This window comes from Scatophagus argus, chromosome 12, assembly GCF_020382885.2.
Source record: "Scatophagus argus isolate fScaArg1 chromosome 12, fScaArg1.pri, whole genome shotgun sequence".
NCBI classification, from domain to species: domain Eukaryota; kingdom Metazoa; phylum Chordata; class Actinopteri; family Scatophagidae; genus Scatophagus; species Scatophagus argus.
In genome coordinates, this window is record NC_058504.1 from 18,907,945 (window position 1) to 18,932,953 (window position 25,009).

Consider the following 25,009-nt stretch of genomic DNA (forward strand, 5'->3'; position numbering starts at 1 on the left):
CTCCCCACATCCAGATAAAAACACCATTGTTATCCAGCTGTGCTTTTCTCTCCTGAACTGGATTGCAGCTTTTAAGATGGAAAAGAGAGGCTGATTATCAGGAGATGAGCAAACGCTGGCTGCAGAGAGAGCAGCAACTCACCCAGGGTGGGGTAGGGGTGGGTGGGGGTGGAGGGTATACTCTGAATGCTAATGCGAGGCTGGAGAAAGGGCAAATAGGCCTATTGAAATGCAGAGTTCACATGTTTTCTTAGGGTAATATTGGGGCAATGTTGAAACAGCACGCATTATGAGAGTGAAAGGTCGATTTGATGTTAGTCAGCAGGAACAGTGAGAATAGCTGACTATCAGGAATTGTTGCATTTTCTGCCTGAGTGATTGACTCCCTATGAATATGTATTTCAGCACTATTTCATGGTCACACAAACATGTTTGGGTTTGGGTACCTCCACAAGCCTGAGAGGTCACCAAACAGTGCCTATGAATTAAAATAACAATACAATTCAGGTGCTTGAGTGCATATGGGCTCCTCAGTCCAGTCCAATTTTTACCAAGCTGAATGTTGAAATTCCTCTGCCAGAGACATGTCACATCGTTCAAAGCTCATTCACGTCTAATTACCATGGTACTGGACCATTTTCTTACCTTTTGTTGGCCCATTGAGAGGAGCGCCGGGCCCACGCTCTCCCGTGCACACGGCTCCAACATCCTCCTCCTGCTCCTCAGCAACCCCTGGCTTCCCCTGCAGCAGCCACAGTCACACAGAATGAATGGAGCCGTCTGAGGAATGTGGACACAAAAGGAGGAATGTCATTTTGCTGAGTGCCACCCCCCAAACCAATGGACATGTACACACACACACACACACACATAGAAGCACCCCACAAGTCCAGGCATGTTTAAACACAGGGGGTAAAAAGTCTTATTATGACTTCTTTTTAATGAAGGGATTTGTGTAAGCGACTGGGTGCATCATTTTTGATTGAACTCTCTTCCCCATATTTGAGAGTGTGTTCGCCCCCCCCAAAAGAAAAAAAAAAATCTTTCTGAATTTTCTGATTTAGAAAGATATATGAGGCAGCGCCTCATTGATTTGACTTATCAGTAAAGAATAAACTTAAATTGATTTTTCCAGTGTTGCATGACAAAACAAGTCACAAGGAGGGCAAAGGTCAGAGAAAGAAAGCAGCACAACAGCAGCTATAACAAACGGCTCAAAGTAGTCAAAAGAAAAAAAATGAATGAAACAAATATGAGTGAAGGGCACAAGAGATTAACAAGTAGAGGCTGAATGAGGATATGGTGGATTCAAAGTATCTGTTGAACAGATGACAGTTTGCTGATATAAAGTATTTCCAAATAGTGGAACAAAACACTCACACGTTTCAGGCTACATGCAGATAAACTTGGCAGTTTCACTTTTAGGATAAAATTATTCCACTTCAGAGTTATCTAATTTCCTTGTTTATCCACAAGCTTTAAAACGAGTCATGATTGAAGTAATTTCTGGATTCTGTTAAAAGCATACTGCAACAGCGAGATGCTTGCATGTCACATCTATGAGTCAAAAATAAAATGTATTTCCTTTTATCTCCCAGATGGATTATTTTGAAACACATTTTATGATCTAAAACTGTTTATTTTCAAAGTTTCACAAATATTCTTATAATTTTTTGTCATTTCTGTCCACTTACACAGCTTCACCACGCTTCCAGCAGACTGTTTACTGTAGTTTACAATACTGGCCGCACTATATGACAGGTAGTTGCATATCAGAAACACAACTGCCCCGTTGCTAAAAGCACACAGCCCGACCCGTGTTTGTTTAAGGAACAAGCCTGTAATTTTGACTCCATGGTTACAGTAACACTGGGCAGGTTTTAGTCCAAGGCTTTCATACAAACTTAGATGAACTGGATTCATAAAGGCTGAGTTGAAATAACACATTTGGAGAAAATATGTCTTCAGTGCTATATTCTTTCTTGTTATGTAAATCACTGTCACGAAACATAACAGAGTTTGGAAAAGCAAATCATGACATATAAATAATGTTGTAACATACTGATTTGTCATTTATCACTGTATAAATTAAAATTAAAATTAAGCACCTTTTAATACGGGTTTGAGACACCAAAGAGACACCAAAAGAAGATAAAACACTTTGTCATCATCACTAATGATTTCACTCATTTCAGGTGATCACAGTAAGAGAAACATGCGTGAAGTCCGTTCAGTTCAAACGGTTTCTACATGTGCTGTTATCTCCACGCTGACTGTCAAAACAGATATGAAAGCCCCCCTCAAAGCCGGGTCAAACGGGGGTCTGCAATGAAAGAGATTTGTGATTTTGAGAACTTTTGGTTCGTGTGTTTTTCCTCATGTCATGTGGGCAAACATTAAGTCCTCAAGTTGTGCCATAGCGTAGCTCCACCCTCAGCTCCAGTCCTGATTTTCACGACTGGTTGCCACCAGTCTAGACATTATAGAAAGAGAGAGAGGGAGATCCATGGTTTGAGGTTCATGCTCCACCCCTGGTGTTCCAGTTTTCCAGGTCTTTGTCCCCGGAACTTGCTCTCACTCCTGGGTGTCCACAAGGGTTTTTTCTGCTCGCATCTGGATCCCAGTACGACTAGCATACAGTCCAGTATCCTGTCTCACAGAACCCCCGGCCTCCTCCTCAAGTTTGGGAAAGAAAGCAAGAACAGAAAGAGAGGAAAAAAAAAAGAAGAAAACACCTTCCCGACAACTTTGTACCGTCTGCTCTCCTCCACTGGTTTATACTTTCGTCGAAGTTGTGAAGCAGTAGCGTCAGTCTGAGATTTTTTTTTCTTTTGCCTGCAGTTAAAAAAAAAGTTTCTACGTGTTTTAAAAGCGGTTTTGTGTCGCTTCTTCGTGTTTTTCATTCCAGTTGAGTCTGGAGATCGATATTTATTGCACATAAACGGACGCCGTTTGAGCAGCGTTTAAGGCTGTTTTCGGTGGTTTTTTTGCCTCTCAGAGGTGTTTCAGACTTGGCCTTATGTGCTGTGAATGAAGTATCTGTTGGGCTGAAGAAATCAGCGCGTCTCCATGAGGAAACTCGGCGTGGAAGTCTGAAACTTTGTCCTAGCTTACACACACCGGAGCGATTTTTAGATAGATATATATTTGGTTGACTCTTTTTTTTTTGTACTGGTAACTTTGCCGTTTCTTGTGTTTTTTTTTTTTCACTGACACAAAATGAAGACGCTGTTGGTGCTGTGTGTGGTTTGCACGCTGGTTGTGTTGTCTGTGTCGGGGACTGCGGAGCAAAAGTTGAAAAACTGCAACGATGTTCGTGTTGCCTACAGCTCCAAAGGCTTCAACGTGAATGATGTTCCTAACAAAGGAGTCAACGGTGAGTTTTATTTCTGTATTCTGGCTTTTAGGTCTGTTTTAACTTAAAATACTGTAGTCCAAAGTAATGGTTCCCAAAGCAGGGGCCAGGGACCCCCGGTGGGCCCTGAAAAGGTCTTCAAGTGGTCCTAAGGCTAATGAGAACTTTGAAAGCTAGCAGAGTTAGCATAGTGTTGGGCTGATTGAAAGGTCAGTGAAATCTGCTCTCAGGTTTCTTTTTTTGCTGTCCCATTGTTGGCTTCTCCAGTACAGACAGAGAAAGCCACCTACCCTTAGTCATAACTCACTTGAAAAGGTTTTCCAGATGGTTTTATCAAAGGCAAAATCTTCTGAAATGTAGTAAAGTTTAGGAGTTGCTGACATGAAAAAGTATGGAAGGTCTGACAACAAACAGTAAAACTGTCACTTTTTTAAACATGCATATTGTGCCCCTGTCAGCATCTGTATGGAAACATGGTTATTCATCCAGACATGGTGCTTTTTCATGTGTTAAAAATTACATTACATTGTTAAGTTTGGGGAAAGCAGCCGTGAAACATTTTGAGAAGATTTCTCCAGGCAAACTGACTGGAAACCCTCAACGACTACAGCGGGTAAATATAGTCCTCATTTAGGAAATACTTCTAGGTGATTCATAACAATAAAGAGGTATAATCAACACACACACTGTGCTCCCCACTGAAAGAAGCCAGGCCTGTGTTTATTTTCAGGCTTCCTTAGTAGAGACTCCTATGGCTGTGGAGTGCAGTGATCTAGTAAACACTCATGTGCATTGTGAATGAGACTTATGGTTGTTTTTCCTCTCAGGGTTAGTCTGATTTCTTTGTGGTTTTAACATTTTCTGTATAGGCACATGTTGTATTTGTGCATCTTCCTCTAGTCTTGTCTGTGGGACAGGATGTCATGCACCAGTGGAGTCCGTTTGGCAATAAATGGGAACTCTTATGTTAATAGTCAGACAGGGGTGAGAAGGCAAATCAATTTAGCCAATCATGAGTTAAACCCAAGTGATGGAAACTTACGGGGTGGGTTAGGGGGGCTTTTACAGTGAAGGCTTCAGGGGAAGGGGAAGGGGAAGGGGGTTGGGGTTTGAAATTCCACTGTGCCCTGCATACTTTAAATCCCTCCCTTCTCTCATTTCCTTTTCATTTTATGGTGGTTAAAAAGAATATGTGCACATATATTCAAACTCCTAAATTTGGTCCAGTTGCCAGTTGTGCAGTGGCTTGAGCAAGTTTTGTTTAAAATGATAGAATTAGGTCACCCAGACCTAGCCTCTTGTTTTCTCCCTTCTTAGAATCATTTCCTAATGGATGTTTATCTCAGTGGTCCCAATAATTAGCTTCTCTGTTTTTCTTCACATTTCTTTCCAATTGTGAAATTCTGGCATTGTATGTACAGCATTGTTTAAGCTATTTGCATGTGTCCTCTGTATTGTGCTCAGTTTATGAGTGTATTTTACATAGTCAGCGGATGTCCAGGCTGTCTTTTTCTGTTGAGACCATAATGACTTGTTAGAATTTTAGTTGGACATAACAGTCAAAGAAGCACAGAACTTATTTTTCTTGCCTGCATTCACACAAGTCTATAGGTCCTTTTTGTTTTCTGCCTGTATGTCTTTGTAATGCTAAATGTCATTGAGAGTACCCCAACATGTCTGCATTGGTCGGCTTTAATTGTCTTGCATTTCTGGGTTTTGAAAGAAGGATCTGAATAAAGGCAGTTTTATTGTGCATGTTTGTGTGCTATACACACGTGCCTTTTCCTTACAATAGATTCCTGGTGTATGTCTGGGCCTTAGGAAGGGCCGACCTCAATGAGTAGCTCTTTGTCATTGAAAGAGACTGAGATAATTGATCTATAGAAAGCAACAAGGTCTACTGTCATTAAAGAGATTTGGGGGGTCTCCAGAAAGCAAAAGAAGCAGATACAGAAGCCCTGTGCTGTTGAAATGTTTCATATTGCTGGGGTGAAATACCTCCAGATGTGCAATCTGATTCAACTTAAGACATGTTTGTCAGAGCTTCATTTTACACTTTGTAATATGTTAAACTCCAACCATTAATTCTTTTCTTATTATAACACAGCCTGTTTTTAAATTCAGCTGCGTGTGTGGTTGCAGAAGGGTTAGACCATAAATTGCCTGCATATGTATATTGTAATTTTACTTGCAACAGTTAATAATCAAAGAAGTTCATTGGAAAAGGTTGTTTTACTTGTTGAAGAAGCCGCATGACATAGAAAAATTGCAGCAAAAATTTTTTTTCACATAGAACTAATGGTTGTGATCAGAATATTTCTGCCAAAATAATGGGCTTTCTTGACTTTAACCATAACTGTGCAGAGAAGACATACTTTGAAAATTACACAGTATCCTTTGCCAGTTGTCACAGAAGTAGTTTTTGAAATGTTTACCTCCTTTGATGCCTGCATCATAAATCAGATTAGTGGAATATGAGCCTTATTGGAGACTGGAGATTCAAAACTTTTATTACCACAAACATCTTGTGTTGTTGTTGGCGGCTCGGAGATAAGAATGTTTGTTACCATTCAGATTACTGACAGGCTCAACTGGAGCCAGGCTTGAGATTCAGTAAAGATGTTTTTATGTAAAACTTAAGTACAAACCCTGATTGCTTCGAAATAGACAGAATTAAGTGACACAGAGGAACAACAGGCTCAGTTGGTAAATTCCTTGTTCATCCCATGGTATCCACTTTTACCACTCACGTGGAAGCAGTTCAAGACCTTGTTTCCACATCTCTTGTCTGCTGGATGATTATTTGTTTGTGGTTGAAATGCATCACTTTAATGGGAAAATAGATGACGATCACAGCACTAATGATGACAGTTAAATAATGTCAGAAATTGTAAAGAAAATAAATTACGGTTTTACTGTCAGAACTTGCTAATAGGTAGGTAGCGTTTATTTTAGCGTTTGTTTTATTTTAAGATATCTGTTGTTGCAACATGGACAATCCCTTGAAGCTCAGCCTGGAAGCAGAGCAGTTAACACTGACCAGACTTTCATCTGCCATGTGAAAGCCTACTCATCACCGGGCGGGATGCTTTGCCCCCACCCCCCCACACCCTTGTTTTTTGCAGCCCTCCAAGAAAAATCTGTTTTGGTTTACTCTGGCAGTCAGGCTTGATGTCATGCTTCAGGTATGGGACAATGGCTGTGATCAAAGAGGAACGGGTTGTTTTCCCTTCCTACAGCGCAACGAACATCCCATGTTCATAATCAGTTCAGTGCATTAAGACTGAAACTCAAAACGTGGATGACCTCAATGCGTTGGCCTCTCTGCAAGCTCGAGACATTCTGTAGCATTCTCACAATTAGTGGACTCCTTCTCCCTTAAATGGTGGCTGCGTGCCCTGCATCATTACGGTTTGGGAAATAACAGGTTGTGTTATTGCTGTGACATTGGGCAGATAAGATAAGACCAGAGAACTGGGGCACACACGGTCTGCAGGAACTTTTATAGCTCAAAGACTAATATTTGAGTGCAGCTGCAGATCTGTTTCCCGGTATTTTAACACCTCTAATAATTAACTAATAAATTACCAACCAAGTGTACTTGCCTCTCAAGGTCAGTCCCATAAGACTCAAACGGCCCTCTTTGTTTTATGTGAAACACTTTGCAAGTCTTATCATTAAGAATCATGTAAATGCCACACTTCACAATGAAGTTTTAGTTGCAGTAACTTCAAAAATTGAAGAATCACAGAATTATGGCTCTGCAATAGCTTTATCTGTGCTTTCCACTTGCTGCTTCCTCCTGCTGTCTGGGAGGTCAGGAGTCCAAAAGCAGCTGCTAACATGCAGACAGAAAGTAGCTTCTGTTGTAGTTGATGTTGAATCACGCAGTAACAGTCCGTTTATAAGTGGTGTATTACTTAGAAAAGCTTACTCACGGCGGGGGAAATTCAATAGAAACACTCATTTGACTTCCAAGTCTCAGAATTATAACTGTGGGCTATACCTTTCAAACGGTGCAACACTGTTAAATGCTTCTTTTGTTCTTTCTTAATTCATACACAGAAGAAGAACAGTGTTTTGAGCCAAACTGTTTTTCCCGAGGGATCAAGCAGATTCAGGTGTGTCATTTAAACTCTTAGTCCCACCCATTTGTGTCTTTACAACGAATGGTAAATTCACACATGCGAGCCTGACTCACAATAGTAATAGGGATTTACGCATAGTGCATCTACGCTTAAGATTAGTTTTGTGTGAATGGAAAATCATTTAAAACTGTTGCAATAGTGGCAGATGCATCAGTCTTGAATCAGTGGTAAAAGACTTAAATACTGTTAGCGCTTCAAACTGTGTAATGTTGAAATCTGGACTTTAAAATTAAATTGAAAATAGTTTTAAGAATTGTTTCATGGTTGCTTTGAGTCTAAATTAAAAAGTTCTTCTTAGTCAAGCATTATTCTGTTCCAAGAGGAATAAATGACATAAACATTGATATCAGTGATTGATGTGAAGAGAAAATTGAGAAAATGTGTGTGGGTTGAGATTATACAAACACCCTGCATTTAAGCCAAAGGATGAACTGTAATCTCTGATAACATTCCTGAGCAATGGGATAGACTGTTGCGTCTTTTTGTGTTGAAACCATTCAAGCACTTCTTTTCACTTTCCTTATGTATTTTGTTTGTGTTAGAATGAAAGTTTGTTTGTTTGTTTTGGAATGCCAGTATTATGAATACGGTTTGTCTTCATTGCTGACCTCCTCCAGGGCAGGGCTCCTTGACAACTATGCACTGAACATTTTTAATTTGAAAGGCAGTATATGTGTGTTATGACTGCTGCTGAACTCAAGACTTCCACATTTAGCAAGTTTTCAAGGAAACTGGAAGGTTGATCAATAAATACATTGTGAGCTGTTTTTCTCCCTGATAGTGTCCTTGGAGATCAGTTAAAAACAGCGATAATGTGATGCTTCCTGTTACTCTCTGCCCTGTATATGTGACATTCCCTCTGGTTTGGAAAGCCTTCGGGATAATTGAGTTTAGGTATCATGAGGTTGACGTCTTGTGAACCCAGGGGGATCCTGGCTGCGACTTGCAACATCCAGATGGGGCAAAAGGAAGGAGGGAGGGAGGGAGGGCAGCTTCACGTGCCTGCCAACTCTGCAGGATCTTGCCACTCTTATCAGCTTCCTGCGATCACAGTGTGGCAGCTCTGAGATCAGGGGCTCTTATAGTGTCCCATTCTACTCCGCCAGCAGCAGCTGCCTTATTGTTGCTCCAAAACAAAATATCTTATCACAGCTTACAAAAAATATGGACCGTACATGGAAGAAGTTAAAAAATAATTCTAAAATTACCTGGTCTTCTTGTTGCATGGTTATGACCTGGTGTAAGTAATTCTAGACCCAATTTGGTTTTTCTGTAGCTTTCCTTTTCAACATATGGGCTGGGGAATCTCAAGTTTCTCTCTTATGCTCATTTAGTACGCTCCAATTGTAGCATCATTTCAATAGTAGTGTGTGTCGACTGAGTGTCGTAATTCCATCTCTCTGCATCCTTTGCTTGCCCCCCCCCCCCCCCCCCCCCCCCCCCAAAATGGCCAAGTGAGCGACAGATCAGCGGGGGGTGGATGCTGTGTGTGTGGGAACAATTGAGTTCCCCCTTTTAGGCCATTCTGCCCCCCCCCAACTGCATTCCACACTGGACCACCAAGACCCGCACACAGGGAGCCCCGGAGCTGGGAACACACGCCAACAAAGAGAGTGCTGGAGAGACTGACTGAGGCATACAGAGAAAGACAGGGTGAATTTGACTGACAGGAAAGAGTTTCGTACCAGGCGAGCCAAACTGAATATCCAGGAGAAATAATGGGCCAGGCAGGAGCCAGAGAACGATTGTGTCTGTGCAGGACACAAGCTTGGGGATTCTGTTGAGGTAGCTGGAAGCATGCATGCATGCACTGTGACTCATCGTCGCTCAGTCACACAGGCATGTACATACAGCCTGCTTCTCTTAGTCACCCCTGTGAGCACATGTGCCTGTCTAACACGATGCAAGTGTTTAACACAGGTTTAACGAAGAGGCCCCAGTATATTTTTGCCCCAAGTAAACACAGTTAAGCTTGACTCAATCATTTCATGGATCTGCGTGGGTCCTTGTCTGATGCAAACTCTTAGAAATCCTGATCTGCAGTTTTCCATACGTGGAGTTGAAACTCCCTTGTTAACATATCCTGTTTGCGAGCTATTAAAGCCCCTCCTCTTATCCTGGCTGATATATCAGTTCATTCTCTTCTCCCCCTGCTCACTCTTTACCAGCTTCTCTGGGAGGTTTTGTTTCATTTCTCTAATCTTTCCTTTCTTCCTCATCCCTGAATGATTTCCTCTCTTTTTCATCACCAATAGTGGTATTTTACTTCTCCGACCATATCTCTTGTCAACACATTTCCTTGTGGCTTTTTTATCAAAGGAGTCACCAATAACACGTTTTCATGCTGGAACTTTGTATAATATGAAATGTTCCATGCAACATTTGTTTGGCTGACTGTCCTGAAAAGGTAGTTGTTGTCTGAGTGTCTTCTTAGCACTTTAGACCAGTTTGGGCCCAATATCAATTCAGTTTGTCCATGTTCAGAACATCAATCAGTCACAGCTACTCCAGTATATTCACCCCCTCCTCACTTTTTCGCTCATCTGGCTGCTCCTTTTGTGTCTTAGTGCTTGTTGGTGTAATTTTTTGTTCCTCTGATATTTGAGCCTCTGCGTCTCCTTTGTGTTGATCACCTCCCTACTGGTGTCGCTTAGCTAGCTGTGAGGAGTGTGGCGATGGTCTGCGGGCTCTGATCCCAAACTGCAGGGGTGAAGTGTGAACCCCTTCTGTTCTCGGCTCACTCACTGAAGTCATCTCGCCGCTGGGGGAGTGCGGTTATGATGTAGGTGCAACTCAACCAAGGTTAATCGATGTCCTATGAAGCCACAGTGGGCTGGACGTCCGTTTTGATATGTCATGATCATCACTAGGATTTGTGCGACTCGCCAAAGGCCTGTGTGGTTAGGGATAGCGGTGAGGGAGTGAAGCCAGGGACTTGCTTGGGTGTTTGGGCTGAAACCCCAGCGCTGGGTGCAGGCCAGATGAGCTGTAATCCCTGCTAATTACTCCCAAGGCATATATCAAGACTCCCACTGACAAGGGAGTCACTCACACTTAGCTCACTTTTCCAAACTGCAGTTAGCTTAATAGGTTTCCTAATATTTACCCAATCCCTTTGTGTGCCACTTGTTCTTAGATTTATTTTTGTGTAAATTAAATTGTTTAAGACCAAAACCCCTTTTTTTCTTCTTTGCCTTTCTTCTGTCAAACAAAAAAGCAACAGGCAGGTTCTTGGCTGCCCCACAGCTCTGTGAATTTGACTGACTAGTTGGTGTCATGTGTTTAAAGCAGGTCATCAAAAATCAAATTTGAAACATGGAGAAAACAATGGCACGCATCCTTCTGGTTGAGGTTCGATAAATGAGGGAGGAGAAAATCGCACACATGAAAGGATCAAATACTTTGTTCACTTATGGCTCCAAAGCTGCAAATCATTTGGTCAGTGTGTTTTGATGATGGTTTTGCTGGCAGAAAAAGTAGTCGTTATGTGGGAATATGAGTCGGCTCACCAAAGGTTGAAATATTATTCATCAGAAAAGCAAATAGCAGTGATTTATTGTCACATACATTGCATATCAGCAGGAATGGACTGAGCCATCCATGACTGAGACCCATTAAACCATTGTACCATTAGGTTTAGACTTTCTAGTCCCTTTGACAGCCTGCGATGAGTGGTTCTTCTCACTGCCTTAGCTGGTGTCCAGTTTCGTACGGCCCAACAGGTATATCAGAACCTTTGTTGCCCTTTTGTAGCTTTGAGCCTCCAGAAACCTGATCTTGTACCTGACCTCATTCTGCCTGGGGGGCTTCGCCGGGCCCTGTCCTGCCTCAACATCTGGTGGACTTCAGCTGCTTTTGAATGTCTGTTATAAACATTGTCAAATAGCTCCTTATCCTTAAGAGGGGTTTGCAGGCTTTTTCTGGCAACGATGAAATGTTTTGTTTATGTGTTGAGGCTTTAAAAGGCTGTCATATGTTTCATTAAAGTTGGATTTTTTTTATATTCTTATAAGATAAGATAAGATAATCTTTTATTAGTCCTATAACTGGGAAATTATGTGGAATAGGAAGGATGGGTTTTGTGATTTGTTATGTGAAACATTCATGCGTAAATCCATATGACCATGGCACAAAGGCTTGTTTAAAGTAGACAGTCTATTGCGTGGCTCTTGAGCAGTATGTGAAGGACATCTTAAAGGGGACCTATTTGTAAGCTCAACAGTAGTCCGTTTCTCTGACAGCACAGCAGTGTTTGTGCAGGGTCCCATGGTAAGTACTTGCCCTAAAGTAAAGAGTGTTTTTCATCTTCTCCTTTAAAGTCTGTTTTCATTTGTGTGCCATGAGTCAGTGGAAAGATAGAGGGCTGGTGTAGAGGGACAAGCCAGGAAGGCCTTTTGTGCCTTCCTTTTTTTCTTCCCCTTCTCTTTCCTTGTGATAATCACGCTGTGCTGTAACTTGTCCTCTCCATTTGTCTGCAAACCTCTGCCTGTCTCTGCAAATCTTAAACATAACACAGTCTCACTTGCTCTTTGACTCACATTTCCTCACTCGCACACACACACATACACACACCAGGCCGTCAAGGTGGAATCTATAGTAAAACCACCAGATCAAACACTGCAACTCTGCGGCTCATCAAGAGGCTCATAACCCAAAAGAAAGATGTGGAAAAGGTGAAAGATTAGACCACTTGTTAACGTGAATGATTGCCTCCAACTCCCTCTGATAGACGGAGCCATTGTTAGGAAAAGATTCCCAGTGGAGTGATGGTAAGAAGGAAAGTTTCTTAATTTACATGTGTTTCGGTTTTCCTTTTTGTATTAATTCCTAGCGCAGACAATATTTGACACAGGCACTCATGTTGATGAATAATGAGGCTTGCACAGGTCTGAATGTCTGAGAGGCAGTCAAGCCAATCACCAGTGGTTGCTGTATTTACCCGAAGAAAGTCAAACAAGTTGCAGAAAGTTTGTGTGGGCCATGCTATGAAAATAGCCCAAATTCAAACTTGTCCCAAAACAAACCTTGTCTGTTTGAAGTATGAATTCCCCACAAGTGTTTTGACATGGCTTCTAACTTTCTCATAGTCATAGACAGAACTTGCTCGTGTGTTTGGGTTTGACCTTTTATTTCTATGATCTCATTTCTTCACTGTTTTGTTTGTATATTTCTTGACCTCTTGCAGACCTCAGTGCTTGTTTTGAGCCAAATGTTTACTGTCTAGTAAGACAACAATGTTGTACTGTGGTGAGGTTGCCCAATGGCCACTGTAGTGTGTGGCAGACAGATTTGTCTAAGTGAATGACCTCCAAGTACCTGTAACCTTTCCACTTCAACCTTCTTTGTTCTCTTTTTCCCATCTCCCACTTTCTTAAAAGTTAGCATTGATGAAGTGGGAGAGATGAGCAAGAGTAGCTAGATTTTAAAAGTGTTGAACTGTAAAAAAAAAAACAAAAAAAACGACTTCATCCCTTCAGGCCTCCCTGTAAAGCGTCTCCATTGGAACTGCCTGACTACACTGACTGATCTGTAGTTTCAGATGGGAGATGTGTGCAAGTGGCAAGTCTGCCGCATTCCACAAGCTCTCTTAGCTTTTTCCGTCTAATAAATAAATGAATAAATAAATAAAATGCCACAATCATATAAACACAAGCAAAATAGCCGTCACAAATGTACCTCAGTTAAAAAGGCTACTGGACCCAGCAGTGATGGTTCACTGCCACCGAATGACAGTTGGTTGCTTGTACTTGTTCTTTGGCTCAATTTGTTACTGCCCACTACTGTAACAGCTAACAATATCCTGATGATAGTAAACAACAAATATGGCTATTGTTAGCACTCACAGCTGTCCAGCTAGCATGTTAGTCTTGAGAAGTTTTTGGCTGTAGTTTCTCATTCTGGTGTGAGTAGCTAGCTTAAAGCTCCAGAAATACATGTGTAGCCTTGGGGAGGGCACGGGCAGAGTGCACAGACAGGTAGGGAGGAACACTTGCAATTATTTCATTCTGTCAGAATCAGATGTTTGGGCTGGGGCTTATTACATTCATGTAACAGCCAAAGACATGAGATTTTTTTTCTTATTTTGTCAGAGCGTTTGATTTATTAATTGCTGTCAGGATATTAACAGATGCTTCTAAAATACCTTGCCAATCTTAATCTTCTTAACTTTGACTATGTTTTTTACACAGAATAGTGTCATTTTTTAGGTTGTGAAGTGTAGCTCTTTGGGTTTTTTGGCAAACACCTGAACCTTGCCCAGCTCTGTTAAATCAACAGCCTCCTACTCTTGCCCAGATTTCCACCCTGCTATCAAGATGCTTTATGGAAATAATTTTAAAGCACATACACAATCTGTCACCAGGTGCTAGATTTACCTGACACTGTTTTGCATGCTGAGGTCAGAGTTAAACATAGTCCTGTAGATTTTTTTCTTTTCTTTTTGACCACAAGAGATTTCATATAAATCTAATAAATACACTTTTGAGAACAGCCCCAGTGGTTGGAATTTGTTTTCTGACTTTTTAAATGTACTCTGGGAGTTGAAACCCTGACAAAGCAGTGACCTGGGAAGTGGTATAGGCAGGGAGCTTTTGTGTGAGGAGACAAAGCCGGAGATGCAGGGCCAGGACGGGACGGGAGAGGGAAACAGACAGAGCGAGAGGCCAGGGCAATGTTGTGGAATCTCCCCAGGGGCTTTTGGGTAAATGTTCATGGATGACAGCGTTTTGGAATGTTCACAAATGGAGAGTTTTAATTGGCCAGAGGCCCCGACTGGTTTAGTAATCAAAAATGGGCTCTGGTGGCATAGAGCTCAGTCTTATGGATCCCACTGTGTGCTTTATTTGTGAGATTGTGTGACTTTCAGAAAATAATTCACGTGTTGGGAGATTTTGCGTAGATAAAACGTTGAACCCGGCAATTTTTCATTCAAAATGAGACGTTTAGAGTTTAGAGGTTTTGTTTGGGCCTGAAGTATTTCTGTGTAAAAAGCAGTAGATGTGGTAGAACATGGAGATTGTAATGAGTTTTGCTCTGCCCCGTGCTGTGCAAGCAGCAGACGTGCCTTTCTATCTCATCATAGTCATGCCATGTGACATGCAAATTGTGGCATTTTATTGTTTTGACAGCTGTTTTGTGGTCGAGATTTTAATTCCTGATTTATTTAAGGAAACATTTTACACAGACATTATCCAAAGCCCTGTGACTCGCTGTTCAGCTGAAAATATTCACTCCAGAGAGTTGTCAGCTAAACCAAAACTTCCTGCCTCGTAAATGGATGGCGAGCATTGTTCTAAGCAGAGTAAATCTCTCATGTCACAAGCGGTGCGAGTGTTTCCTGAGCTCACCACTACTGAGCGATTTCCTCCCAGTAGTAGATCATATTATTTATGGATGTTACTGATGCTGTGTGTGATTGTTCTTTCACATTAACCTCTAACATCCCTGGTTGATTGTGAGTGGTGAGTCGAGTCAACATGAGTGTTGTGACTTGTCATGTGATGGCTGCTTTCAGGTCAGCTAACACTGATGGATAACTAGTATATCAAAGCTAAGGCAAAGTCTGAATGTCACCTCTTTGTTCAGGTTTGGATTTATAAAGAGATGGTTGAATGAGACAGTACACACCTCGGCCAAGGCTAATAGTTCACTCTTCTAATCACTACATGTCTGGATATCTTTCCAAAAGTAATAGAGTTATCACATCAGTGTCAGTGTCATTTCTCATTCATCACCTATGGTCCACTAAGTGTTTTCTTCTTCATCCCCAATTAATATCATCATTTTGTTGTGTTGAGGAAACCTCAGGGTGTCAGCTTTGGGGCAGCAGGCTTATCCCTGCCAGCCAGCAGCAGTGCACAGGGTGTGAGGTAGGAGCACTTTACACGAGCTTTGTCTGAATTTATGCAAAATGTCAGCAATTTGGCACCTTCCAGCAGGGTTGCAGAGGTTTGGGCTTGTTTATTTGTGCTTTAGAACGTGAACACTCTGAAACAATCAGAAAGTAACTTTTTAATTCTCATGCTCACTGCTTTGTTCCCTCTGCTCATTCAGTGGTTCGCTTGACCACCGCTGCTCTCCCAAGCCGGGGAGGAGGGGCCATGAGTGTATGAAACTAGTAGCGCAGTATGAACAGAACCAATTCATAGTATTTACACTAGATTCTGTTTGGATAAGTCATACTTGAACTAGAAAATGCAGCATAAATGATTAATCTAGCAAAGTGAAGCAATTATTATTTGGGATTTTCAGGTTGGTATTTCAAACAATTTTTATAAAACATTTTACTGCTTTAAATGTTTAAAGCCATTGCCCACTTAAGTTACGTCCTTTTATTGGCAAGTTATAAGAGATGTGTAAAATCTGGGTCATGCGTCAGCTGGAGCGTCGTGCTGAATACTTCCTTGCCCCAGCAAGACGCTGCAGATCTACAGTATGTGTTGTTGAATATACTGCAGATGTCCAGGTGAACATAGCACCTGGTATATCTGAAGGAGAGAGCTAGTTATTTGTCCAACCACTGGGATCTCATGAAGCTTAACCAGTGTTAGTACCTCAGAGATACTGAGAAGTAATGTTCATTCCGTTGGGTTTCCTCTGTAGAAATATTTGAATAAACTTCATGACATTTTTCAATAAAACCCCATTCACTATAACAAAGTCTGCACTGTACTGTCTGTCCTTCAGCTTTTATGCTCAGTTATGTTTGGAGACACTGAACAGCAGTCAAGTGAAACACATTAGAGCAAAGAAATGGACGGAGTTTGGCACTGCTACCCACCATGTTGTTAGAACACAGTCACATTCAGAAGTCCTCTGCCAGCTCTTTTTGACATTCCTAATGAACTGAGAGCTGAAAAGCATTATTGGTTTGGCCAAAAGTGCTATAAACTTGTCATTACTCTATTTTTGTAAGAGGCACAAGTGTAGAAACGGAGTAGGTGGAAGTATTGCCCTGCCCTGATTATCTCCATATGAACAAGCGAGTCTCTAATAATGGTTTCCGCTTACAGAGTAATGTTGTTGAACATTTCTCCCTTTGCGGTGATTCTGCCGTAGCTCAGGGTACACCCATGTACGCAGCACTTTGGCATGTAAGATAAATGTAATGCCTAGATTTATTTATCTTGGCTTTTAAAATTCAGTTTACGTAGTTCTTTCTGTTTTTGTATGTTACACTGATCTTGGAAACCTGAGAGCTAAGTGGGGACACAGATCCTTAAGCTAATTTTCATTGTGACATTCCACACCAGGGTAGTATAACTTTTAATGATCTCTTTCTGGCCCAACAGTACATTGTTATGGTTGTTCCATTTCTCCTTGAGAAATCTGAAAAGTTAATTCATAGTATCACTGTTTCTGTGCGCAGAAGGCAGTAAAGTAATGGTCAGGTTGTCTTGGACCTCACTGGTTTGACACCTGAAAAAGAGTTAAGAAAATCTGGATGGGGAACACGAACAAGATGCACTTTTCCTCATCCTGCAGCGACCGCTGGCCTGATGCCTTTGGGCAAGAGTCTGTGGTTGTACTGAACAGACATGAATGTGTGGATGTTTGTAGCTTTCCCCTCCTCCTTCAGCTACTCCTCCTGGTTGTAAAAAAAGACTGAGCTCTTAGTTTAAAAAGGACTGAGCTCTTTAAAGGATTTATTATAACACGGGAGGAAATATCATATTGTGCCACAGCACTTTTCCAAACTGTGCTGTGAAAACTTGTGGTGTACAATGGGATAGACAGTGCATGTTCCCCCACTTCACTGTTTTTGTTTTTATAGTACTAGACTGATCTTGTGTGGGAGATTCCTGCTGCCTAAATCCTGGACAGTTATGGAGCCTTGGAAACATTTATTCCATCAGTTTGAATACTTGTGTGGGTTTAATTTCAAAATGACACATCCTCCAACTTTTGAACAAAGTGGGGCCTTTCCAAAGATGTTACTGAAAGCTGATAAAAGAAAAGCAGTTTGAGCCTCTTTTCATTTTAAATTCATTTATTTATTTATTAACAGTTTGTTTTAGACATTGAATTATAATTGGAAAAGCTGACGTTTTTTAATGAGTAAAGGGAAATTAAAGTCCATATATAGACCACAGCTGCAGAGTCCATATAGATGAAAAAGTAAGCAGTGGCCTGACAACAGGACAGTAGCAGGAAAGAATTTAAGAAGGGAATGACTTAAAGAGCAACTGCTATCATTGTGAAAATGAAATATGCAGCTGTTTTAAGTGTAATCAATCCTGTCAATTGTGGCATCACCTCGCGTCCCTTCTACTTTGCCTGAAAGAGTTGACAAATTATTAGGCCTAGAATTTTACTCATGAAACATCATTAAGAATTAACATTGCAAGTTCACAGTGCCTGACAGAAGTGAATAGAAAATTATCCAACAAATGGCACAAAGTCCCATACCCCCCAGGATAATTGCACCCTAGACAGAGATGAGGAGAAAGAGGAGAGTGCTGTGGCTGCAGGGTGTGCAAATTTGCAACAGTCTGTATGAGTAATGCTCAGTAGACTGGCAGCACTTACATGCTAAAGCAGGGAGCATAATACACCAATTAATAGTCAACCTTTGTATTCAAAGTGTCGCTTTGTATAATTGACACTACTGAGTATGTTATGTGCTAAATTTTATATGCTGGACTTTTGAACATCAGTCAGGTCAGCTTGGAGTATGTCCACATATTTTTCATGTTTTTTTTTTAATTAAATTGCCCCTGTATTCAATGTCTCAAATTACCTGTGTTCTGCTGGGATTGGATCTGTATGCACATAGACTATGAGTGGGATACAGTTTATCATTGAGCCATTTACAAATGTTGATGTCTGTGTGAAATCTCAGAGGCTTGGTTCTTTCACGGTGACAGAAGTTGGTCAACGTTTTGTGACATGCGACTACCTTTGCAGTTTTAGAAATGAGTTCAGAAAGGTACAGAAATAATCCCTGAGGGACTGTTAGGACTCCAGATTGGAGTAGATGAGTGTTCAGGTTTTCTGTTTATATCTTTTGCATGTGTCTGCGACTTTTACGGCCCTTAATTGCTTGTATGTGAGGGGGTGAGGGGTTTTGTATGTGTGTTGGTGGTGTTATTATTGGAGTGATTGGGTTATGTGGGGGGGTGAGTTACTGTGTGTGGTGGATGTGCTGGCTGGCAGACATGGGGAGGGGGGGTCAGAGGACAGGACCTCTCTCAGAGGAGTGGCTGTTAACCCCTGACCTCGCTGGTTAAGCCTGCAGGGTGGTGGTGGTAGAGGCGGAGGTGTGGGGGGGGTTGCACCCCGAGGTCCGTCTGGTTTAGGGGCACATGATGGCAGGCAGAGAGGGTGGTGAGGTGTCTAATCTGGTTTTTGTCTATGAGGCGTTTCCTCCTCCCCCACCGTCCTTCCTCTGAGAGCAGAGTTAGAGAGGCAGGACAATGTCAAAGGGAAGTGACTTATTTTATGATCCTTTTAAAGGGAATGGTGGTCTCCCCACAAAGGCAAGGCAGAGAAGCAATGGAAAACTGATGAATACCATGACACACAGTCACATGTTTGTTTACAAGATGCTTCTCCCTTGATTTGACTACCATAAATGGCAGTTTTCCTCCCCTGGGCCACACTTGAACAACGCTCTGACTCTGTGTCTTATTACATCTTTATTTACTTGGGAAGCTGGAGGGATAAGAGGCCACTTGAAGGAACTCGGTAAGACCACTGACAGCCAGTTCACCTGTCACCCTTTTACACAGAGATTCACAATACTGCAGAAAAGAAGACCCGTTATTTCACCGGCTTTCCTTTTTAACACTCAGTCAAAAAATGCCAGCATAAAGCTAGCCCTAGAGTGTGTGCAGCTTTAATATTTCTTTAGATACCATGCCAGCGTGGCATGTAACACAACAACTCTGGTGTCTGGTGCATCTCCTGAAACGTTGGCTCTTTTTTGACCTCCACTGCTGGCTTAAAGTTGGAACAAATGTGTACTTGCATATCATCTTTGCGCATTTTATACAAAACAGTGAGGTGGCACAACTGTGCAATGTTCCTGTGTTTAACAGGGTTTGTAAAAGGGCCTAAAGACTACTCCTTGCACTGACAATAGATGACTGATGATAGTCCACTGACCAGTCTTATTGTGAAATAGTGAGGTTGACACATGATACACGAAGTCTGCTGTGATTTTGATTTTTTTTTTTTTATAAAATAGGATGTAACTGCTCTTGTTAACCGTTCGCTCTCTTGTTACTGTTCCACCTTATGCCATTTTTTTCCAAGTGGTATGAGAAATGGGCTGCCAAAATGTTTTTACAAAGTATGCATTAGCTAAGAATCTTCAGTTTTCATGGACTTAATCCTCTGAGCTAACAATGTGACATTTGTGCAGACATTCTTGTGAAATATTGACCATCTCACTTTTATTTGTGTACTTTGGTAACTCGGACTATTTTCCACATGGATATAGCCCTTTTGATTGTACGCCGGTGCTGTGGGTAGGCAGGGGGCCCTGCTGGAGGAGAGACTGGATGACTGTTTTACCTAAAAGTTCTGTGTGTGTGTGTTGCTCGCTGTACCTCCCTCCAATCATGCTGGTACAAAGGGCCATGTGTTGAGCAGTGATGTGATGTGTGAATATGTTTAGGTAGGGGCTGCCAACTATGCCTCGATATGAGTGTGTGTGTGTGTGTATGCGTGCACGCGTATGTGTATAGTAGGGGGTCGGGTGGAATGGGTGACGGTAGCAGGGAGAAAGATGAGTTTGGGGAGAGCACTGTGAGAGCAGTGACTTGAGGCTTATTTGGACTTGATCCCAGACAGAGGGTCCAGTTTATGGCGCCAGGGTGCATCCCTCTCTCTGGTGCCCTGTTTAGATGATTTTATTGCTGTGAGTCACTTCTGACCTTGCAGTCCTTTTTTTTTTTTTCTTTAAGCATTTTAGCTTTAGTATAATTCAGCTACTGAGATGGTCCGAAGTGTATGCAGTGTGAGTAGCTTAAAGGTTGTGCTGGTACATCTGAGACTCTGAAAGCTGCACATTTGATCTGGAAGCGTGCTCCTTTCCTCATCTTTATGAAAGTATAAAGTCTTGTTTTTCGAATAGAAGTGGATGGGCGTTTCTGTTACATGCACAAAAAGAATGAAAACAGTCTCGAGACAGAAAAACAAATCCACATGGCGTCACATTAAACAAGGCGAGCAGCAAGAAAGACCCTAAGTTGACGATCTCGCCAGATGAGCTGAAACAAAACAACCTGAAACAACAACACAGCAGCATCATCTTCAACCTAATGTCTAAAAGATAAGGTTTCTTCATTCTAAAAGTGAGAAAGAGCAATAATCTTTACCAAATTCTTTCACTAATAAAGGGTGTAAAAAGATTTATAATTCTAATGCTTTATATACTTTAGACATGCTATCTTTTGCTGTCACCCAGAGGAGGTTTTTTTATGGTAAATGTTTGTAATGTCTTAACAAAGCTGTTCAGACAAAATGCTAAGGGGGATATATTCACTATTGTTGATTATTATTATAAGGTTACAGTTTCCATTTACTGTCTGTTAAGTTTTCAAGTTCCCTGTTCCTAAGTTTTGAGCTCCCTGTAACTTTGCACAAAATACTGACACATTTTAATATTTTACACAAGATATATAACAAATGTGAGAATCAGTGTCTGTATTGTCTCTTTAGGCTAAATTAGCCTGGGATGTTTCATTGAAAGTTGGAAAACTAACTACAGGTAATATCAAAGCTCCCGTCCGTGTACAACATGGAAGCCCCTGCAAGTAGCAGTAACCTGTGCATTCACAGAGGCCTCAAGTCAGTGAGCACAAGCTGGTGGGGAAAACTAAACAGGCCGTTGGTGCCTGGATGCAGTGAAAGGATCCCTGTGTTCTCCCAAATTCCGACAGCCGCATTTTAAAACAAAACATTATTTCAGCTGCAACTTTGAATTCGTCCTCCCCTGACCCTCCTTTTTAATTGGATGTGAAACTCACTTTTGACAAAGTTTGAATTTGCTGTTCTATCAAAGACAGTGCTTAGGTTTTGAATAATGGTTTTGATTAGAAAACTCAGAGTAGGTTGTCTTGAGGTTTTTGTCTCAGACCAAAGCCACGTCCACACTCACCCACAATGCAGATCGGTTTGAAAATGTTTTAACAGTTAAAGGTTGTCTGTCTACACACGCGTGTTCAGAGCATTTCTCCAACTGCACTAACAGAGAAACGCGTCACATCTCTCCCTTTCGGCAACAGCTTGTCAGTTTTCAGCAAGTGGCATTCTGTTTGTCTTCAGAGTGCTTGTTTAAGGAGAAAACGTTAAAAAAAGAGAGCATTACTCATTTAAAAATGAATCACGTGATTGCCAGTCAGAAGGCTGAGGTCCTGGAAATGATACACGTGCATTTTTTAAAAAGTTGACTAAAACTGACACTGGCTGGTGTCGACATAGGTGAAGAGCTTATACTCCCCTCTCAAGAGTTTGTTTTAGAAGGACACAGCACTCAGAGAAAGCCACAGCACTGAACTATCAGTCAGGACAGGATAAGTGTGAGCCTCTATAAAGTGGCCAGCTTAAGACTGCTCTGCGCTGTGAGTGTTGCAATTAATCCGCATAAGTGCAGTTCAGGGGGTTTTCACAGCCAAAGTGATTTGATTTGATTTGATGAAGTCATTACTTGATATTTGAAAGGTTTCATCCCAGGCAAAGTTGTGTTAATGGTGGAAATACATAATATATGCATCTAACCACACAGATGCTAACAAAGCCACTCAGTAGGTGTCTTAAAGTATATTATTCAAATGTAGTCACTTTAAGAGGCCCACTGTTATGTTCTCAACTGGTCTTGTCTGTATTCTAACATAACTGACTAGAAGTTATTTTTATCAGTGTGACTCGTAATGACTGTTTCCTGAATCACATGGTATTAAATTGTGTATTCTCCTCATCTCTTGCAGGAGCCCCCTTGAAAGTGTGTCCGCAGGGTTTCTCCTGCTGCACTGTGGAGATGGAGGAGAAGCTGAGCCAGCAGAGCCACACGGAGATCAAAGCTCCCGTCTCCAGGCTTAGCACCAACCTACAATCCACCTTCAAACAGAGGCACGACCACTTTGACAGTAAGCAAACAGACTAAACACAAATAGTCACACACACATATGCACATCAGCCACTTTTCAGGCTACACTGTGCCACTGGCCAGTGTCCCTACAGAAGCACTTGCATGTGTTGCACGATTTTTGACGGACGCTCCCACCTGCCAGTGCACTGCCTGGAACGGAGACAGTCAGTCTGTGTCTGTTGGCCCGTCCACCTGTCTCTCAATGTCTCAGCTCCCTCGTCGTTGTCCCCCCTGCCCCCTCTTGCAGCTTGGTCTCCCACTACCCGCTTCCCTTCCCTTCCCTTCAGAGAGACATGTACGCTTCCAGACGGACCACACACATCTTCAGATTTAGTCTTCTCTGTACTTCCTGTTCCTCTGTGTGTGAGCCCATGTGTGTATGCCTGTAAATATTGGGATCAGGTTTCCCTGGGAGCGCATGGGAACATGCAACAGTGCTGAGTCACCAAGGAAGTGGGGCAGCATTGAATACCTTCAGCCACCCAACCGTGCCACCGCTGCATCTCTGCTGGAAAGAAGCTTGATGAGATAAGATGGAGAGGAGACCATAAAGAGTGATGGAAAAAGGAAAAAAAGCATCAGATTTTCAAATTTCTAAACGCATTTGTGAAGGGTGGTTATGTGTTATGTGAATCGTTAGGTGGCGTTTGTATGTATGCATTCAAGTCTGTGCATATGCAGGTCAGAGACCTTCAGATCTTATGTGTCTGTGAAAGGGAATGAGGGATAGTTGGTAATGGGGAGCGTGTGTATTGCAGCCAGATGTGAACAGGAATGTGACGTGTCGGAATGCAGTGGCTGCTCGAGCCGTCCCGCCCCTCTTTGTCTCCTCTCGCACTGCCCTTTGTCCCCATCTCCTGCCTCACTCTCCCAAAAACCCCTCTCTTTGCCCCACAGACCACAGCAGCCAAAGCAGGAGACGACTTCTGCAATGTTTCTATCTACTTTATATTGCATTTATTCCCTTTATTTTCCGTTATTATTAAAATTAAACTCTGTTTCAGATAAATTTTGTAAGATAACTTACATAGTCGGAGACAAATCCTCTTCAGCTCAGCAGCCTCCTCCTCTGCTTCTGTGTAAAGCGTATTGATTTTTGGTTATTTTTTTGCCTTTTTATCTCTTTAAATCAAACTACATTGAGCTATTACATTGAAATGAAGAGGTATTATTAATATTGTTAATGCATAAACAATTTTCATTAAACAACAGCTGGGACATGTATGTATTATGGAGAGCCCAGTGTTGTGACTGATGCCTTCATGAGAAGACATTGCTTTAGTGTAATTCATTGTGAAGTCTGCTCAATCTCTAATTTAGTAGGCAATATGTTAGTATGTGACACAGAACACACGCAGTCCAACTAATAAACTCGAGTACATTTTTTCCTTATATTTATATATACCACAACATTTATTTGATAGCTTAAGTTCCTACTGACTTGACAAATAGACAGAATATAACTTCTGATGTTTAACCAATCAGATTGTGTCGTGGGCAGGATGTTGAGAGAGACTGCAGGCAAAAAGAGGCTTCTGTATCAGAGCCATAGCAGCACATTGGCTACCAGACAAAAACACCCAGAAAAATGCTGAATGTTGTGTCTTATAATTGGTCAGGCTGATAAACACTGTATCCTTACTACTGATTATTTTCTCATTTAATCATTTGGTCTGTAAAATGACAGCAAATTGGATAAAATGCCCACCACAAGTTCCCAGAGCAGAGAGTTTTTGAATGTTTTTTTCTAGCCAACAGTCAGGAACAAATATATATTTGTTGTTTGGTGTCATGAAAGACAAAAAAAAAATTATTACATAAATAGTTATTTCTTAAAACCCTTTTGCTGAATTTTTTTTGTTGTTTTGTTTTGTTTTTGTCATAGAAAGTTTTACTGTAGTAGAGTAATCATTGCAACTGTTCCTGTGCAATTGCATATAATCTGAGCAAATGAAACCTTTCCTCGCTGTGCCTTGTATAGCTACCATAGTTGGTACTTTCATGCAGTACTTGTCTCAGTATGAACGAAAGTTGCCATGTTTGCTTTGCATTTAGGTGTTGAACTATTTGTTTACTTCATATTTAGTCACGGGTGTGTTTTGCACCATTTTTAAATATGTGAGAAAAGAGGGGTTCTCAGACTTTGATTCTTTTGAAATGAAAGCAGAACCACAATTTCATCCAATACAAAAACTATCAAATCTTGAACAACTGTAATCTGTTTGGCTGTTGAGATGACAGTGAAACCTTTCCCTGTGCTTCATTTACCTTCCTCCCCTTTTGTGCCCCCTCCTCATCACTGTAGGCAAGTTGTTACTGTGTCTCAACTGTTAGATGTGGGATCTCTTTACAAAGGCCTGCTGTGCTCTCTTCCACTTGGGCCGTTGGACCGTCTCTCTCACTGGATATGCT

The 25,009-nt window shown here is 41.6% G+C and overlaps 1 protein-coding gene across 1 annotated transcript in view; it reads left to right on the forward strand.

Annotated features, from left to right (window-relative positions):
* Nucleotides 1–2,457: 2,457 nt before the first annotated feature.
* The window catches only part of gpc4 (glypican 4), a 31,429-nt gene continuing 8,877 nt past the window's right edge, over nucleotides 2,458–25,009 (forward strand). Inside the window, exons 1-2 of the mRNA XM_046406112.1 lie at nucleotides 2,458–3,376; nucleotides 22,437–22,595. Coding sequence (XP_046262068.1) covers nucleotides 3,220–3,376; nucleotides 22,437–22,595 — 316 coding nt within the window. The 5' untranslated portion in view covers nucleotides 2,458–3,219. The remainder of the gene's footprint in view (nucleotides 3,377–22,436; nucleotides 22,596–25,009) is intronic.